Below are 18,200 nucleotides of genomic sequence, written 5' to 3'. Positions count from 1 at the left end.
TGGCTCCGGCCCCGCCCCGGAGGGGAAAGCGGCCGTGATGGCGGGCGACGGTGCGGACGGCGGTGGGTGCTCATCGGTGGAGCCTGAGGGTGATGTGGCGGTGGCCTGCGAGGCCCTCCGCCTGCTGCGGATCGAGCCCTCGGCCTTCGGTCCCGGCGCGGGGCGGGCGGGCGGCACGGCGCGGTGCTCGGTAGGTGCCGGGGGCGCGGCGGGGGCCGGCGAGGCAGGGCTCCGCTCCGCCGCCGGCGGCGGGGCAGCCCCGCGGGCTCAGCGGCAGGAGGGCCGCAGGCCTGAGGCCCCGCTACTCCCACAGAGGAACGTGCTGAGGAAGCGGAGGCGCTGGGAGCGGGTGCTGGCGGCGAAGAAGGGGAAGCGGCGGCAGGAGCGGGAGAGGAGCAGGGCCCGGTGGGCCGAGGGCCCAGGTGAGGGGCGGTGCGGCGCGCCCCCCACGAGGGGCTCCTGGCGGGAGCTGCAGGCCGGGTCAGGGGCGGGCGAGGCCCCGCCGGGGCCCGCGCTAACCTGTCTCCGCTCTGCCTCCCAGGGGCTGCCAGCCGGGATGGCGGGAGGGCTTTGGCCGCCCTTGCCAAGGAGCGCCTTCTGGAAGCCAAGGTGTCGGGGCCCCGGCTCTGCGTGGACCTCGGCGTGGCCAACTGCATGACACAGAAGGTAGGGGGTCTTCTACACCTTCCCTGCCGTTGCCTGCCGACGCAGTCCCTTGTGGGGTCTGGAAGCTTCTCGAAGATCCTGAGGACGTGCCTCATTGTAGCCTCGACGTGGCCTGAATGCTGCTTTTCTCACCCATCTGTCCCTATCTGCTTCTGCTCTGTAAAGCATCCTGCCCTGTGCTGCTTCTGGAAGGTGCTGTTTGCAGGGAAGAAGCAGAGGGAGAGGAGGTGGCTGGGGTAGGTCACTGGTTTCTTTTAGCTGTGCTGGGGAACTGAGAAACCCTCCAGCTCACCTAGAGCCGGGCTGTATGAGGGTGCACAAACAGCAGCTCTCCTGAGCTCAGCCTTGGGGCGGGGGATGCAGGCCCCTCCCATCTCTGCCTGTCCCTCCACCATCCTGGCCCTGCTCCCGTCTGCCTGGTGTCCAGCATTGTTTGGCTGCACACCTGGCTTGCTTGGTTTCCTTGAGACCCAGAGGCAGCTGAGCTCTGTTCCCCAGGAACAGCGTTTTCAGAGTCTCAGCAACTGGCCAGTGACACAGGTGTGATGGATGTCTGCAGGACCCGAACAGAGCTGTGTTACCCCCTGCTCCTAGACTTGTGGGTCACTGTGCTTGTTATTTGTTGGAAGGAAACAAGCCGCCTCGCCTCGCAGATCAGGAGACTCTACGGGGCAAACAGACGGGCCAAGAAGCCATTTTGGCTCTGTCTGACGGAGTTTGTGGTGGGGTCCTTGATCTATGAGGAGTGTTTTCGCATGAACGACGGCTTCTCCAATTATTTGGTAAGGGTTTCTGACCACTCAAGGCTCATAGCACCCCGGACCCACAATGCTGGTGCTCAGTGTTGATCCAACACAGGCTGAGTTGGGCTCAGGTGGTGGGAATGCAGTTGAGTGATAGTGGTTAAGGTCAGATCTTCTTGCCCTTTGGCAGGAGACAAGAACTGACAGATAATAGGGTGATGCACAAGGCCTTCTGGTTAGAGCTTTGGCCCTCCTGCCTGCAGAAGGAGAGTTCCTTCTACAGACACTAATTCTGCAAAGACACCTGTGTTATTGGGGACAGGCAGACACATAAGCTTGGTCAGACTTTGGGCACATCACACATTCCTGTCCTGAGTTTTTGTACCGACCTTGGTCTGACTTGAGGACGAGACCCACACATACACGTTACAACAGTGACATTGAGCCATGTGTTCTGTACTTCATGTGGGCTGCAGCGGGTAACAGTGAGGGGAGAAAACCACCTGACGTGGAGATTCTTGCATCTGTCAAAAATGAGAATCTCGTTTAAAATTAGGTAATTATTGCTGATCTCAGTCAAACCGTGTATAGGGATTTTGTTGAGAAGATAATTTAATGGATTTTGAAATATGTATTGTTCAGTGCCCATATAGAAACATTTTCCAAATTAAAAAAAAATTCTCTATCTGTAGGAGCTTAAACGCCTAAGGCAGTAGTGTCAGTTCCAATATATTTCTGTGTCTGAGAGTGGGTTTTGTTCCGGCAGATGAAGTTTGGGCTAATGGGCTGCTTCTTTTCCTGTCTTTCATTATTCAGATGGATACAACTCAAGAAAGTTACCTGGACCTGTTTCCTTTAGATGCAATTGTTTATCTCACTCCTGACTCTGAGAATGGTAAATATTTTACTTGCTTTAGTCACAGGGGAACTAGGGCAAAAGGTTGATTTTTAAGCTTTTCATTCTGAGAGTGTTTCAGACTCCAGGTGATTCAATTCCAAGCATTCACTGTCTCAAATTGCATGAGATATACTGTGTACTTAGGTCTGATGCTAAATCTATTCATATTTCAGCCTGTTTTCACAGGGAATGAGGTTTTGAGTCAGGACTGTGTGTGACCTGCAGGAGACTTAAAACCTGTATATAGAACCCCCTGCAGTTTGTAATACTACGAAGTGGCGAAGTGGAGATGGTGTGGCACTTTTGAATACAGTCTAGATTACACCTGTCTCTGAAGTAACACAGGAGCTACAATGTCCCCTTTATTGCTTAATTTGCTGCTGTGTTTATTTTCTCCTCTTCCTCCATTTCTAACCAGCCTCATGTTCCTGGAGACGTAGATCCCTTTCTTGTTTTAGGCAAGTGCCTTACTTCGATAAAGAATCTGGTAAGGGTGGTGGAAGGTTTTAGTACATTATCTTGACAGTGGGGAGGCATCTGCAGAGCAGATTGGGATCAGACTGAAAAGATCAGCTACATCTCAGAACAGCCAATGTTAAAGGCAGCAATATATGGTATCTCTGACACTCTGTGCTTTCAGCCTATGTCTGATCTCCTCATTTCAGTCTGACTGCAGGTTCAGGCAGACGCTTCTGTCTCTGAAGTCTCAGCGTGCTTCACGGTCTGAGGCTCCAGGGTGAAGGGTGACTGGCTACAGCTTTCTCACCGATCTTGCTTGGGAAGTGTTGTAGCGCAGGATTTTACTGTTGTATGGTGGTGAGCAAGTGCTTTCTTGTTTCTAGTGCTTGAAGATATAGATCCAAATAAAGTGTACATCCTCGGAGGCCTGGTGGATGAAAGTATTCACAAGGTGAGTAGTAGCCTGTTGGAACCTGAGAGTGCTGGCTGCCCCATTCTCTCATGAGAGCAGAGACATCCCATTGGTGGCACTCAGTGGCGCTGCTGCCTCGATTTGAGACATCAGTATTGTGCCACCGTCTGTTTTTCCTCAAGGTTCTGCCTGGATCCAGCACCACGTGAGAGAGACTGCAGCAGTCTGCGTGAAATGAGCCCCAGAACAGTTTTTGGCTTCGTAGCTGATTGTACCCAAAATTATATGCATGCTATGCATGTGCAAGTTTGGCCAACTTGTTCTTGTTTCCCCTGCAGAAGCTGACTCTGCAAAGGGCACAAGAGCAGTCCTTGCAAACAGCCCGCCTCCCCATTCGCGAGTACATGGTGAAAAATGTTAATACCAAGAACTACCACTCAGAGACACTGGCAATTAATCAAGGTGAGAGGCTGAGCCATGTCCTGTTACATGCCTGGGCTGGAGGAAGGCGGGGAGGCTATCAAGCAGCAGAGTTTTCAAAATGGAGGCCTGGTGCTGAGTAATGGGGGAAACACTGGGACAGAGGTTTCTCTTACTAGGTTTTACCCTGCTGCCCCCATTTTAAGTTTTTGTGTGATTCTCTGCATCAGCCCATTCTCAGAGGGGCAGGACTTGCATAACTTTTGCTTTGCATGAAGCAGTGAACAGTTAGTGTGGGGAGATGGGAGGAGGCGGCTGTCGCTACAACTCGCACAAGGTCCCAGGCAAGGGAGAAGGACAGAAGTTGTCAGGCCTCTGTCAGGCTCAATCAAGGCAAGGCTCAAAACACCAGGTTAGAGCATTTGTGTGCTGTACCACTGTGATGGCTCCATGTCATGGCCATGGGCTGGGCCAGCTGGTCACACCCATGGATGTGCCTGTGCTCCTCCTCGTCTGCTGGCAGTCTGTGGCTTTGCAATGTGAACATGCCTCTGCTAGGGACTATGGAGGGGCTCATGCCCTAGGAGGCCAGCTCTAGTAAGTTCTTACCTCTGGTGTGAGGACTTCATTGCCGTCTTCATCAGCACAAGGCAGAGGAGCTGGCAGGGGGCTCTGCAGAGCACCAACCGTAACTGCTAGAGACCACTGTGCCCCCCAAGGGAGCTCCAATACAGAGACACACCATCTTGAGAAGCAGTGGTGGAAGCAGAGTAGGTATGACCCAGAATGTGTACTGTCATCAGCAGCATGGACAAAGCAGTACAGGTTAGTCAAAATGGTGACAGGGGGCAGCTTGCTTCAGTTGTATCTGCTTTTCCTAGCCAGAGTTCCAAAAGTCATCTTCAAAATAGTCATTTGCTCCTTAGATGAGCTGCCTCAAACACTTGTTCATCAGATTTTAAATGAGAGGGAATGCAAACCCTTGTGTTTTGCAGCCAGTGGCGTGTGTATTATAGAGTTTACTATCGATACTGCTATCACAGCATTGTACATCTCTCTTGTTCCTGACAGTCTTTGATGTCTTATCAACTTACTATGATACCCAAAGCTGGCCAGCGGCCTTGAAAGCTGGAGTCTCATCTGGAAAAGGCTATGTGCTACGAGATGCAGTGAAATAAGTGGAAATACCTCAGCATGACAACGCACAAGAAAACTCTTTATTTTGTGATGTTAAGGAACTGTGCAGACAAGAGAGGCAAACTCCAAATTTGAAGCAGAGGCACTGGCATGAATGTGCATAGAGAAAACAGCTCTGCTGAAATCTTGTTTAAGGGCCTTGTTGAGAGTGACACATTCTACCTCAGCAGTAGAATGCTGGAAATTACTTTTCCCCTTGAACACAAAACTATAAGGCGATGGAGCCCTGCAATCAAGTAAAAACTGACAGGAATACAGTTTTCCTACTTTGCACTTGGTTGTTTGAGTGTTTCTGACTCTTGCATCTATACTTGTTCTGGGATACAGAGGAGAGCTTTAAGGTATTTCTTTCACCTGATTAAACTATAAGTAAGGTGAAGTTAGAATGGCAAAGCTCACTGGCAAGGAAAAGTCCTTCCCATGAAAAGGACAGTGGTGTTTCAATTGGGGATCACAAGGTGGGAAGTGATTCCCCAGTGGAGAAGCAGATTCCAGGTGTGCCATGTCCAAACAACTTCAAAGAAGTTGAAGACTTGGTGAGCTGTAGAAGCCTCTAGCTAATCCTGTGCATCTAATCTAAAATAAAATGTTACTTTTAAACTGTCATTGTGTCTTTACAGTTACTGATGCATGCATGCATGGCACATCATCATACACTGATGTGTGAAGTTCATTAACCCTGATGTTCCTCCTGGTAAGGTACCTGGGATTTGACTGGGCCCTGCACAAATAGCAGTGACATATTTCACGGCCACAGCAGAAAGCATTTCTTGATGCATCTAAGTCAGTCTATTACCTCAGCCACTGTTGCTAAAAAAAAACAACCCCAAACCCTCACAGTCAATGACTATGTCTAACCACCGTGGAAAGATATGAAGGTCTTCTGAGGTAAATTCCTATCTCATATGCTTATGTGTTTTCATTTCTCCTTCACAGCAAGAGCCTTTTACACCTGGAATTCAGTGCCTATAAGATAGTGTCAGTCAGGCCTCCTGCAACAGAAACTGTTGGTGGATACAAGCTGTTGCTCCCCACACAGCCTGAATTTGTGTTTGCCGGTGCCTTTTGCTCTGCTATGCCCTATGGGCTCTTTTGGTGTCCCAGGGGTGCCTCCAGTTCTTACTCTGTGTCCCTCTCCTCATCAGCTGTTGGTCTGTAATCGGAGGTCTGCACTTGGGCTTCAGTGTAAGAGACTTGAAGTTTCTGAGCCCCTGACTTTGCTAGCCAGTGGCATACACTAACCCAAACCACCTGGCAGTGCTACCTTCCCCAGTGGCTGCAGGTACTTAAGCCACCCTGGCCCCTCTGTGGCCAGGAAAGCAGACTCCCCTTGGTTAGCTAGCTTGCCGCTTACAGTAGCGGCTGTGGAGGATTTGGTGTAGGACTGCTAAAGGTTGCCAAATTCTTGTGTTTGCTTGCCTGGCTGTTAAGAGTCTGCCTGGTTAGGGAGCGCTGCAGCACTCCCTTCTGTCCCAGCTTCCATTGTTTTCCACACCACAGTTCAGCTGCAAGGACTTGCCCTTTAGCCCCTCTGGAAGAATTAAAGAATGAGCAAAAGGTAGGGGTGGCCTCCCTCAGATGTTGCGGAGCCACAGGACAATCCTGTCCCCATGCTTCCCAGGTGCTTGGGGAGATGTAGTGTGTATGGGCAGAGCTGGCCAGCCAATGCTTCTCTGCTCCCTGGTGCAGACTGCTCCATCCTGAGCACACTCAGTGGCAGCAACTGACCTGCTGCAGTGCCAGCTTGTCACACAGCACACCTGCTGCAGGCTTCCCTCAGAGAAAGCAGCTGCTCCCGAACAAGCCTTCAGTTAGACACCAGCAGTCAGGGACCAGCCTCTGCCCTCTTCATCAGAGGATGCCGAGGTCATGCCTCCAGCACTAGAGTGCTGATTCACCAGGGGTGTATAGCTGGATATCCTTTAAGGGCAGACAGCTCATAACTAGCTAGGGATGTACCACACATGATGGAAAAAGAGTTACTGAAGATGTTCGGAAAAGGGGCTTGCCCTTGCTTAAGGACACCAGGATCATGGGTCATCTCCACAGCTGTGAAGGTGTCATTTCAGTCTCAGGACTTATTTATTCCTTCTGGAAGATAAGGATCCTTAAGTAGCATGGAGGGGGTTAATCAGGGACTCTCTCAAGCATCAGCAAATGGAAATAGAAGAGCTGGCTGACACACAGACAGCGTATCAGAAAAGCAGGATATGGTGGCGTCTCCCTCACCTGGGACAACCTTCTCTTCCGCCCTTGCAAGGAAAAGCAGTTAAATACAGGATAGCTTTGTTCCCAGATTGGTTTCCGTTCAAAGTCCAGACATACTCTCAGCCACAGAAGGTGGACAAAGCAGCCTGGGTTCCTTCTTGTCAAGCATGAGTGGGATTTGACATCACTCTACTCCACAGTCTGCCTGGAGACTAAGCAATGGGAGAAAAGGCATGCCAAAAAGCTGTCCTTCTCCACAGGTGACAGAAGAAGGCTAAGACAACACCTTGAGACTGGCCACCTGTAAGGCCTTTTGGAGGTGAGGGGCAAACCCCAGGCAGATACATAAGCCACTGAAGTACTCTATGAGTTTGCATATTACATCTGAATTGTGTACACAGACTTACACAAAGCTAGGCTGGAGGGCGCTATGCCCTGGCCCATGACCACACCCTGGACAGGGTGGCTTTTAGCGGAGCTAAGCAGACATGCATAGACACACCCTTCTATGACCATTCTCAAGCTGTGGGGCAAAACATCCTGTAGCGGAGCATGTGGTAGTGGACAGCAGGAACATGGCTGGGCTCTTCCCCACGCAGTGCACCTGTGTGCCACCAAACCCTGTCACAACAATGGGTGTACCCTGAACTGCTGCATGAGACAAAACATGGCAGCTGTAAGGGCTGTGTGTTGGCGGGCGAGGAGCTTGGTACCCAGGTCTGGGCAGCCTTGCCTGTGAAGCTGCTGGTGAACAGCCTGCACAAGCTGGTGGTAAGTGGCTACCACATCCATGAGTGCAGCCCCAAGCTCGTGCTGCCTCTGCCTGCACAGCTGGCAGTGTGTCACCTGGAAGCAGGCCACTGCCAGCTGAACCAGGTGGTCGAATGTCACCCTTAGCACACCCTGCAGCTCTTTGAGGGGCTGGTCTGTTTTCAGGAAGTCCTGGCAACTGGACAGCAGGTCCTGGGAGGCTAAGCCAAGGGCACCCTTGCTCTCAGCACCCTCCTCTGCACATCGGTCTTGCAGGTGGGTTGCTTGGTTCCCAGAAAGCTTCCCCACAAGCACCTGAAGCTCTGTGGTATAGGCTAGGAAGCAGGAGAAATCTGCAGGGCTCATCTGTGCTTGGTCCTTCAGCCGGCTGAGGGCTTGGATATGAGAGTCCCACCATGCCACATCCCTAGCAACGGAGACTGGGTAGCTGTCCACAGGGGTCCCAGGAAGACTACAGCTGCTGGATGGTGGGGTGGTGAGGGGTCTCAGAAACATGCTGCACATGGGGATAGTGGTTTCAGACTCCCTACTGTCATCAGGCCTGTGGAAGCAGCTGATATAGGACAGCTGGCAACTGCATTTGTCCATCCCAAGCTGTGGTGGCGATGTTGTCTTCCCTGTGGAAAAACCCAAGGACCTAGTCATGATAGGGTTTGAACGGGTCTGCTCATCCTTCTTCTGGTTAAAGCAGAAGAAGGAGTGTTTTGAAGCCCCATGGTCTCCTGCTCTTTCCCCCAAGGAGTCCATGGGAATTGAGCTTGAGGAGGTGGAAAGCCCTAGAGATGGAGTCAGAGGAGAAACCTTCCTCAACACAGCAGCCTGTTCTCTGGGAAGCAGAGTCTGAATAGGCCATGGCTGTTTGTGAGCCACATTTCCTGCTTCTTTTCTGGGCTCTCCTTCATCCAGCCCCTGGCTGCTTACCAACTCTCTGTCAAAGGGTGGTCCAGCTGGGGATGTCTGCATCTCCCTCCTGATAGCATCAATCCCCAGGCAGCAACTGGTCTTCTGAGAGGCCAAAACCTCTAGTGGGATATCTGCCCTTTCCTGAGATGGGCTGGGTGATGTGAGGTCTGTTCTCACCCCAAATGAAAGCCAGGAGAGGCGAGTTATAACCCCTGAAGTGCTGCTGCAATCTGTTAACAGCTGGGTTGCATCTGGAAAACCCATGTGATTTTTACTGTGCACTTTCCATAAGGCCTCCTTGTTTATCACTTGTCTGTTTTTTGCTGGTGACAAGGCACCGTCACTGCTGTTTTCAGCATGGCTGGAATGATTAGGTTTTCTTTCTTCACAGGGAGCTGGGACAGGCTCCTCACATGCTGCTTGCCTCCCAGCAGTGCGGAGCAGTTGCTGGTCCTGGGCCACCTCATGGGCAGAGGCCACGCTGGGGCCACGAGCTGATGGCGGCAGGGTGTGTTCATTAGCAGGGCAGATCACCTCTTGGCCCAGGAATGGGGGTACATCACCAGCTCTGTGCTGGGCTGCCACCACCTCACCCACCTCCTCCAGTACCACTTGGGACATCCAGCCTCTGCTGGTCACACAGCTCTCCTCACTCAGACACCCAGTATTTCTCTTCATGGAGGAACTTTCCTGGGAAGCTCTGTTTTGCCCCCCAGGGAGGGACACAGCTCCCTCTAGGGACAAGAAAGGTGGATGTACAGCATGTGAAGGTTGGAGGCCACTGTTCACATGTATGGCATTGCCTGCAGTCTCCTCCCTGTGCTGGTCACCCTGCAGGCGAACAGCTGAAATGGAAGAAACCACCGAGTCAGTCACTGATTTTGTTTCCATGGTGTCAGGCTCCATTTCCATCAGGTCAGAGGATGGGTTTGTGCTAGCAGTGTCTCTCTGGGCCTGGGTGGCAGGAGGAAGTCCCAGCTCTGCATCTGTCTTCATGTTCTCTGAGGAGAGTGGAGTGGGGGGCTGAGGTAGGAGTGGTGGGGGGAGTGGCCAAGAGCAGCAGCTCTGCAGAGAGCTCGGCAAAGCCAAGGGGAAAGTGACCTGTGAGGTGTAATTGGTTTTCAGGAAAGATCTTCTCTTCCTCAGGCTCTTGGCATATGTCAGCTCCTTCTCCTTTCTTTGTTTCTCCCTTGCTGTCTGCCTTGTTGTCAGGTTTTCCCCAAGGGTGTAGCACCTTGGTTTCTTTAGGATGCCAGAGGAGTTGTCTATACCCTCCTGGGATGTCATATTGTAGCCTGCTGGCAAGTAAGAAACACACAGGTCAGGAAATAGCACCAGGCAGAAGAATATCCATGCATCTACGCAATGGGCCAAAAAGCCCTTAACACAGGTCCTGCAATTGCAGACATAGATGTTTGGCAGCAAAGCCTGGCTCCCAAGTGCCAAAGGAAACTGTCTCTTATGGTAGGGTCAAGCATCTACTTGGAACCAGCTATGTCAAGAAAAATAAAGAGTCTGGGCCTGCAGTTGCAAAACTGAAGTCCAGGATTAGTGATACAGGGCGCTGGATAGTCTCTACCCTTGTTTACTGGAGTCACTTGATCTGACTGCAGGTACAGCTATAATTCTCAAGTTAAATTTGGTGATATTAGCAGCAGCTATAGCGACCACTGCCTACAGCTGTAGATTTATTAACATTGGATAGAAACGTTACCAGAAATTCCCAGCCTGGATATTTAGATGATAAAATTTTCCTGAGATTACAATTTTTTGTCTGAACATGGTATTGTTACCATGCATGAAAGCAAAACCCAAAATTGTTCTAACTACACAAAACAAATTGTTAAGAGGTTCAGCTAATGTTGAAAGAGATTATTTCAGAAGCAAGAATCTTCTCCTTTCTTAAAAAATAAAACTACCAGGGAGCTGCTCAGCCACAGGACTCCTTGACTGAGTTACGTAACATGCCCCAACCTGAAAATTATTTTTGATCTTGGGGGTGCATGGAAAAATAATGTCTTACAACTTTTAGCTCTCCTCAACCTGAGGAAAGATAGCAGAGTGAAGGTACTGCCTGACAGTGGGAACATTTGCCATAAAGCTCCCTGTCAGCGCAAGGACACGCATCTTTCCTATGTTCCGGGACTTACAACTCTTTTCATCACCAAAGATTCAGCTGCACAGAAGGATGCGCAGAACTTACTTATGCAGCATGTTGACTTCAGGATTAGGTAAAGCCATACATCAGTATTCTGGAATTCCTGCAGAAACCTGTGGACTTGCCAGAATGCCAAACTAATTTTAAACCTGACTTTTTCTGGGATCCAATGCTTGGATGTGATGACAAATCTCCCTGCAAAGTGGCAGCTCTGACCCGTGTGCACATCCACTGTATTTCTGCTGAAGAGTGGCTTATGGAGAATGGGTATTCAAAGGTCCTTCAAAAATATTGCGAAAACTATGAAGAGCTAAAAAGATGATCCCTCCAGGAAGACTGACAAGGGAAACAGGCAACACCCTAGCCCAGAAGGTGGAAGGAAGGTGACCGGCAGTCAGTGGGTGTGATTTACCTGCCAGGGCATCTGGAGGGCTGAGCCTGTCTGCAGCATCATAGAACTCTTCCTCAGAACTGGTGTCACCAAAGCCGGGGGGTGGGTCCAAAATTAGGTCACTTGCCTCTGCTCCACATGGTGCCTCTTCCTGGGCAGACCCATCTTTCCAAGGACTTTTCTGAGGGCTGTGACTGATGTTGCTCCTCTCCATGCTGCCTGCAGGGGATACACTGTAGCACAGGCTGTAATAGCCCATGGTGTTTATCTCAGACCGGTTGGGCTCCAGCACAGATGGATCAATGTCCTCCACTCTCTGCTCAGAGGGGCTGTCTTCACACCCAGGCTCCTGTGCATGTGGTACTTGCAAGAAACAGAAGTAGTCTCTGCTATCTGCTCTCCTGGAGCCTCTTGCAGCACAAATGGGGAAGAGGTTCTTGTCTGAACCACTCATCTCCTGCACTGTTGGTGTGTAGAAGTGGAAGAACTCCGGCCTGGAGGAAGAGCATGCCTCCAACTCATCTTCCTCCAGTGCATCCATAGAGTCACTGGAGCCACTTGTCTTAAACCCTCGGCTCTCGGTGTTGGCTGAATCTGAAGCCTCAGACGTGCTGTCTGTTGCATTGCCACCTCCATCGCATTGGTAACTCTCTCCAGCTTGGGGCTTTGTGCTGTCCTTCTCCAGGCTGTGGACTTCTCCCAGCTCCTCCTCGCTGCACACAGGATGGGTGCTGCTGTATGATATACGGGTGCCCAAGCAATGCTCTGAGGAGGAATCCAGCTCCCAGGAGTCTTCAGAGTCACTGCAGGTTCGAGATTCATACCCTGGAATTTAAACATATCTATCAGCCAGTCCTTTGCAGTGGCAAGGAGGAACAGCCAGACAAGGGTCATGAATTTGTCTGCACAGCCGGGACTCAAAGTCCAGAGAGCTCTGTCCTCACTTGTTCATCAGCAAACAAGGTGAAGATGCAATCCGACTGGCAGGGCCATAACCTGTCAGTGGAGGCTTGGTCCCTCCTGCCTGCTTTGCCTGGTTTTACTGCAGAGCAGTGCCAAAGGAGCGGCAGAACAGCACCCAGCTAACTCATTGCCAAAAGCCTCAGCCTGCAACCCCTAGGAAGGCTGGAGTTATCCTGATGAGGGACAGGAAAACATGGCAAACAGATCCTCTCTCTCCTGGCCAAGGTATGCCAGCAGAGGGGAAGTTGTTCAGGAGGTTGGTAGAAGAGCACAAGTGCTCAGTGGGACATTGGCCACTTTGATAACAGGCACTCGGCCTTCACTTCTTGGGAAAAGCTAACCATCACTGCTGCTCTTCTCCTGCCTGACACATCTGGGGTTGATGGAAACCTGGCACCCCCTGCAACAAGGCTGACAGTCTTAATAATTTGCAGATGCCACTGCACACCCCTGGGTTACTTTTCTAGCATGATGTTATTCCCAGGAAGGAATGACACCTCTAATGCTGGATGATCCACCCACTTTCTCCCCATCCTTTGGCAAAAAAATGGCGGGTCTTTTTTTAAACCTTCTTCAGCTGAGACACGGTGCAGTTGCTGTTTTTTCTCTCCCCAGGTAAATATGGAGACATTTGCATCCACGAACAGTCTGTAATAGCCAATGACGAGGCAGACAAGATCTTTTGCACTGGTTGATTCCAGCAGCAGAGTCAGCAGCTTTTTTTTTTTTTTTTTTTGGGGGGGGGGGGGCAGGGAGGGAGGTAGAAAACAGTAAAAAATGTTAGAACAGACAAATATTGCTTGTACCACAATCAGCAGGAACATCGTCCACACTGCAAAGACATTCCCTCTCTCCTGTACCGCCACCATTGCACAGCACTCTGGTTTTGCACAGGGCACAAAGAAGAGAAACTGTTTTTCTCATATTTTGTTTCTTTGATATGTCTCTCTGATGGAGGACAGCAGGAACAATCACATTTCTTCAGTAATTTTGTATTCTTCCTACAAGCTTTCCCTTCCAAGTCTGTTCTAAGCCTTTTGTACTGATGACACCATCAGCTACATGTCAGATTTTGAAAAGAATAGATGGTGTGAAGGACTCCCCCCCTTGTTCTCTGGCCCTGACACAGCCACACACTGGCCATCATGAAAGCACCGCTTACCTTCAGATCCTGCAGGTAGATTTTCACCATGCTCACTTTTTCAGACTCCTCTGTAAGCTCCACCCTGCTGATGTTTGCAAACTCTGCCAAACTTGTTATGATGTTGAGTTTATTATTGATAATCTGGCTCACCCCGTACTTGGCACCCACCAGCAAGGCAACATATGATTCTCTGTCCTGTAGCTGTAGGGGGAGAGGTTAAATCTGTAGCCAAAATTGGAGCAGGAACCCATTCACCTGTGCTGGGCAGGGACTCCTCAGTCACCCAATCTTGTGTGGTATCTTTTAACATTGGACTCTACAACTGGGCTGCAACCAGCTGCAAAGGCTGTGCCCCTTGTTACTTACAGGCTGTCAGGTCACCTGCTCCCAGCCGTTCTCCTCTCTGACTTGGGAACTGCCAGTTCCCTTGTGCCCCCAAGGCAGGTGGCCCCAGAGATGCACCAGCCATCTAGCAGATCCAAAGAGGTGGTCAGCAGCAGGTTGCTATCAGAAGCGTCACCTGGCAGGCTGCGCCAGATGGACCTAGTGAGACCTACTGGAGCTGACTAGAAACCTCAGGAAGGTGTTTTTAGTATTGGAAGAAATGTCAACACTTTCTGTTAGGATCAGACACTTAAAAAAGTGAATTAACACCCATAAAATTTGGCAGAAGTATTTAAATTTGCATACAAGTGTAAACCTAGACATTACTGCAACCCATTAGTAAGGTTCTCCTCTGGTACAGAACTGCCTGCGCTGCTCAGCTCTCTGTACAAAATAGCTTGTGGTCTACAGTTCAGTACAGAGCCAAGTGGGGACAGGCAATAAAAAACCAACCAAACAAGAAACCTTTTGTGAAAAGAGCCATGTTCTTTTTTTACATTAAGGTTTAAACATGGCCAGTATCTTTTCAAGAGTTTTCCACACACACCCCCAGATCTCTTAAGTACTTTACAATATAGAAAAGCTAGACACAGCAACAGTCACAACTTTCGATTAGAAAAATATGTTATTTTTGTGTAGGCTGGTATGTTATTCACTTCAATGGAACTATGCTGAGTTACCCTAACAGAGTCACTTATGAGTATTTACCATGACGTCCCAGGCCAGGAAAAAGTGAAAATGCTGAAACAGCATCACCAGAGCTAATGTTACATTTTCTACGAGCATCAAAGCAAAGACAGGGAGGGAGACTCAGTAAGAGGTTGCTAGTCTCACATCAACAAGCAATTTAGAAAAAATATTTAAACATTTCTGCTTGAGATAGGGTTTGCTTTGGTTAAGATATGATCTTACCCAGTGGGGAAGAAAAAGGGTTAAAATTGCTTCTTCTGCCCTATCTTTGCACTTATTGACCAAGTAAGATATGCACAAAGCAAGGCAGTAAGACAGTATGGCAAAACCCAATTACATAAATAAACAGCACTCATACCATCAGGGTGGCATTAAAGATCTTCCCATTGTACATCTTCAGGTCTCCCAGTATTTGCAGGTAGCTCAGGCGCACTTGGACTGCTGCAAGCATATGCTTCATTTTGCAAGAGAAGAAATACTGTTTAGAAATGTGACGGTTGAATAAGGTTTGACAGGTAGCCTGTAAGCTAGATGGTTTTTTCATACAGGACTTAGTATTTGACCAACACATCTAGCTTGGTCTGGATCAGCAACAGATCCGTACAGGACCATGCCACATTACCACATTTGCCATCTGGCAACCCACAAAGAAACTGCAACAGAACTCACTGTGCAGGGAAGTTAGGGTGCATGCGCAGCAGAGGAAGTTACAAGAGGAAAAGATAGGAGAAAAGCCCCAGGTGGTCCTACAGAGAGGAGACCCATGGAGGAAAAACATTGCCTCTTTGGCCCTGAGAGATGCTGCCACCATCCTGGGAGGCACCTTGAACCCAGGGGATGCACACTACCTTCTGCCGAGGGTCCAGTAGCACCTGGTTCCGCTTCATGTGGTAGCTGATGGCTTTCTTGATATCCTTTCCTCTCATGTTTTGAAGCAAAGTTGGTGAGATGAAGTTTTCAATTCCCCAGTCCCTCCTGCCAAAAAGACAGAAGTGAGCAAAGGAGGTCCCAGCTATGTAGTCCCGGTAATGTAGGAATGTGCAGAAGGACAGTTGGTCAGAGGCAGGGAAGGGCAAAGGCACCAACCAGTCCAGGATACACCAAGCCTTAGGGTGCTGTAACATGTCTGGACAGCTCATGCAACATGACTACCTCACCTGAATTCACTTCTATGTGCATTTGCTACTGGGTCAGGAGGTGGGGTGGGAGAAGCACACACTTTCATGCAGAATGCCTGTTTTTATATGGTTATACAGGAGACAATCTACAAGCTTAATCAGCACAGCACACCTACTGCTTGTGAAAGCATTTTCTGCTATTTTTTTTCCAGGTCCCATTACTTCACAGGACCTGTCACTTATACTGAAATCAGATGTTCCTGATAGAGTTCTGGTGGATGAAGAGATGTGAAGTACTGGCCATACAAAGTTGATGATTATCCTTTATCTCAACTACAGCATGCAAGTCTTAGCATACTGGCAGGAGTAGCCTGGGTAACCATAACTATGCAACAGATTTGCAGTTTTCATATCCCTGCTCTAGCTGCAGATCAGAAACTCCCAGATCTGCAGGCCCAGATGTTATACTGTCCATATTATTCAAGAAGCTCAGCAGGTTAGAGACAGGGAGAAGCCACCTCACCCTACAATGACTGGCACAACTGAGACCACAGTCTCTTTGGGTCAGAGGTCTTCTATCCAGAGCTAAACACCAGGCAAACATAGATGCCACTTTTAGCCGACTCCTCCTTTTGGCAGGCTTAGTCACAACATAACACAGAAATTTGGGAACTTACTCAATGTATTTCAAGGATACTTTCTGCGGCTGAGCACAAGCATAGATCCTCTCCTGTATATGCAGAGCAGCCAGACGTAATGCCACGCTGCATTTCATTTCCACAGCAAATCTTTCCTGAAGCACATCGCTGCAGCTCTGGAACAAACAGAGCTGAGTTAGCATGATAATGGAAGCTCAAGAAAAGTCAGAATAAGACCTCTAATATGACTACCATGCGTCAAATAAAGGGATCCACTCAGCTCATTTCAACCTCACTCTGTTAAAAAGTGAAGCATATTAAATTGATTCAAGAATTTAAGGCAAGTTGAATCCAAATGCTCTGTTCTTAAGTGCTCTGCATTTCACATTCATATAATTGAACTGGCCAGAAGTACACTTTGGTTTAAAGCAGAAATGAGAATTGGGTGAGAATAGATCCTGAAGCATGGAATGCCTCGATTTCACCTGCAGGTAGAGATATTCGAAGGCAACTGGGTCTTCCTGCAGGAGGTCTAAGGGATCCTTTGGGACAAAGCAAACTCTGAAGAGGCACCGGTAGTCCTGAGATTCTCTTTTTTGGACCACCTGCAACAGACAAACAGCATCATGCCACAGCTAGCTACTGCTGTAGTCCCCCCCTTCATAAATGAATAGTAAGCCTCTGGCTTGTATGAACTCACAGAAATAATTTAAATCTACTGGCAAGTGGGATGGCTGCAGATTAGCCATTGTCCTTAGCAAATACAAGGAGACATTGCTAGTGTTTGTAATTTTATATTTGATTCTTTTTCTGGTTTTTGCTTCTCCCTGCAGTAGGCTTGGAAGTCCTTTGACAACAAAACTTCATTAATTATCCATTGGTCTCACATACTTGCAGTATAAGCACGACAGAGTCTTCAAGGTCATATGATAATGACAGAGGAAGGGGCAAGCTTCTCTGCTTTTAAGTTCAGTCATAAGATATAGCAGCCCTAAACAGACACTTGGATCATCATTATAATGTCAATACAATGTTAAGACCCCTGGGTTATACATTAGCATATTTTATTCTGGGCATATCCCATACAGGCTTACTAACTGAAACAAAGCAGACATTTTCAGGCACATGTGCTCAATGGACTCAATGTGCTCACCAACCAACAGTCAACAGCATGGAGATGAGACTCCCAAACAGGCACATTCTCACAAATTAGATTAGCCCAGAATTACTAGCAAAGCAACAGAACTACTAACAGAGCTAACCTCATGTCTGCAGGACACAAACTTTTCATTTAGAATTTAAAGTGGTACTTGGCTGGGTTAACTCTCTGACTACCTAGAGAACTGTAAATAACTGGGTACGAGCTACTTTAAGATTTTCTCAAACAGTCCTCTGTAGATGGGCCTATCTGACAGGTAGCATGAAGCATGCTGATTCCCGATTGCTCTATACAGTCCAAGCCCACAGTTTTTCCTGTGGGCGCTCTAAACAGAGCGAGATGCTTCTGAAAGTACCATTTCTTCAGGGGCTCTGGTTAATGCAGTGGTAACACATGCAATAGGCAGAGAAAAGAGGACAGCAACTCTGGAGATCGGGCCAAGCTCACTCCCTCTTGTGACACCTGCAGAGCTGAGCTCTCTCTGCACCTCACTGGCTGCAATTCATTGGTGCTGGTGCCCCCCCTCCAGCATGGCTGTGGGGGCATGTGAGGGGTTCTCCTCACCTGCTCGATGAGCTCTTCCTCATGCAGCAGGTGAATCTTGGCCACATTGTACTGCTCCTCCAGAGCGAGGGCAAAGTGTGCGATGTTCCGGATAGAGAGCTTCTCCTTCAAGGTAAGAACAATATCCTGGGAATGGAAGGCACATAGATGGTCAAACAGAATTTAGACACAGTTGCTGAGCACTGCTAGCACACTGCATGAATGTGGATGATTGTAGCCTGCTGCTGGCAACCATGTAGGACGACACTGAAATTGCAGTGGCCAGACACAAAGCTGTCCACAGTCAAAACATGCTTGGTGCTGCAACACAGAGC

The 18,200-nt window shown here is 49.2% G+C and overlaps 2 protein-coding genes across 3 annotated transcripts in view; one reads left to right on the top strand and one right to left on the bottom strand.

Annotated features, from left to right (window-relative positions):
- Position 1: 1 nt before the first annotated feature.
- Positions 2–5,401, top strand: TRMT10B (tRNA methyltransferase 10B). Its single transcript, XM_075079274.1, has 8 exons — positions 2–190; positions 314–422; positions 542–666; positions 1,296–1,448; positions 2,226–2,304; positions 3,150–3,217; positions 3,517–3,640; positions 4,670–5,401. The coding sequence occupies exons 1-8, from the start codon at positions 38–40 to the stop codon at positions 4,774–4,776; spliced, it is 918 nt and encodes a 305-aa protein (XP_074935375.1). The 5' UTR covers positions 2–37; the 3' UTR covers positions 4,777–5,401.
- FRMPD1 (FERM and PDZ domain containing 1) overlaps positions 4,797–18,200 on the bottom strand; it is a 26,295-nt gene continuing 12,891 nt past the window's right edge. Inside the window, exons 7-15 of one of the 2 annotated variants that reach the window (XM_075079271.1) lie at positions 17,887–18,012; positions 16,649–16,768; positions 16,203–16,339; positions 15,256–15,382; positions 14,766–14,861; positions 13,352–13,534; positions 12,758–12,905; positions 11,248–12,051; positions 4,797–9,972 (exon numbers count right to left, since the gene is read on the bottom strand). In XM_075079271.1, the coding sequence (XP_074935372.1) occupies positions 7,628–9,972; positions 11,248–12,051; positions 12,758–12,905; positions 13,352–13,534; positions 14,766–14,861; positions 15,256–15,382; positions 16,203–16,339; positions 16,649–16,768; positions 17,887–18,012 (4,086 nt within the window). In that variant the 3' untranslated portion in view covers positions 4,797–7,627. Of the gene's footprint in view, positions 9,976–11,247; positions 12,052–12,757; positions 12,906–13,351; positions 13,535–14,765; positions 14,862–15,255; positions 15,383–16,202; positions 16,340–16,648; positions 16,769–17,886; positions 18,013–18,200 lie in introns of both variants that reach the window. The other variant, XM_075079270.1, reaches the window with a different exon arrangement.

The sequence above is a fragment of the Phalacrocorax aristotelis genome, chromosome Z (assembly GCF_949628215.1).
Source record: "Phalacrocorax aristotelis chromosome Z, bGulAri2.1, whole genome shotgun sequence".
Classification (NCBI taxonomy): Eukaryota; Metazoa; Chordata; class Aves; order Suliformes; family Phalacrocoracidae; genus Phalacrocorax; species Phalacrocorax aristotelis.
The sequence above is the reverse complement of the archived record's forward strand: the minus strand, read 5'-3'. Positions and strand labels throughout refer to the sequence as shown.

Excerpts from the sequence above, each read along its gene's own strand:
- TRMT10B (XM_075079274.1), top strand. The coding sequence starts at position 38 with ATGGCGGGCGACGGTGCGGACGGCGGTGGGTGCTCATCGGTGGAGCCT. Across the intron at positions 423-541 it reads CCGGTGGGCCGAGGGCCCAG|GGGCTGCCAGCCGGGATGGC; the intron begins GTGAGGGGCGGT and ends TCTGCCTCCCAG. Across the intron at positions 3,641-4,669 it reads GACACTGGCAATTAATCAAG|TCTTTGATGTCTTATCAACT; the intron begins GTGAGAGGCTGA and ends TGTTCCTGACAG.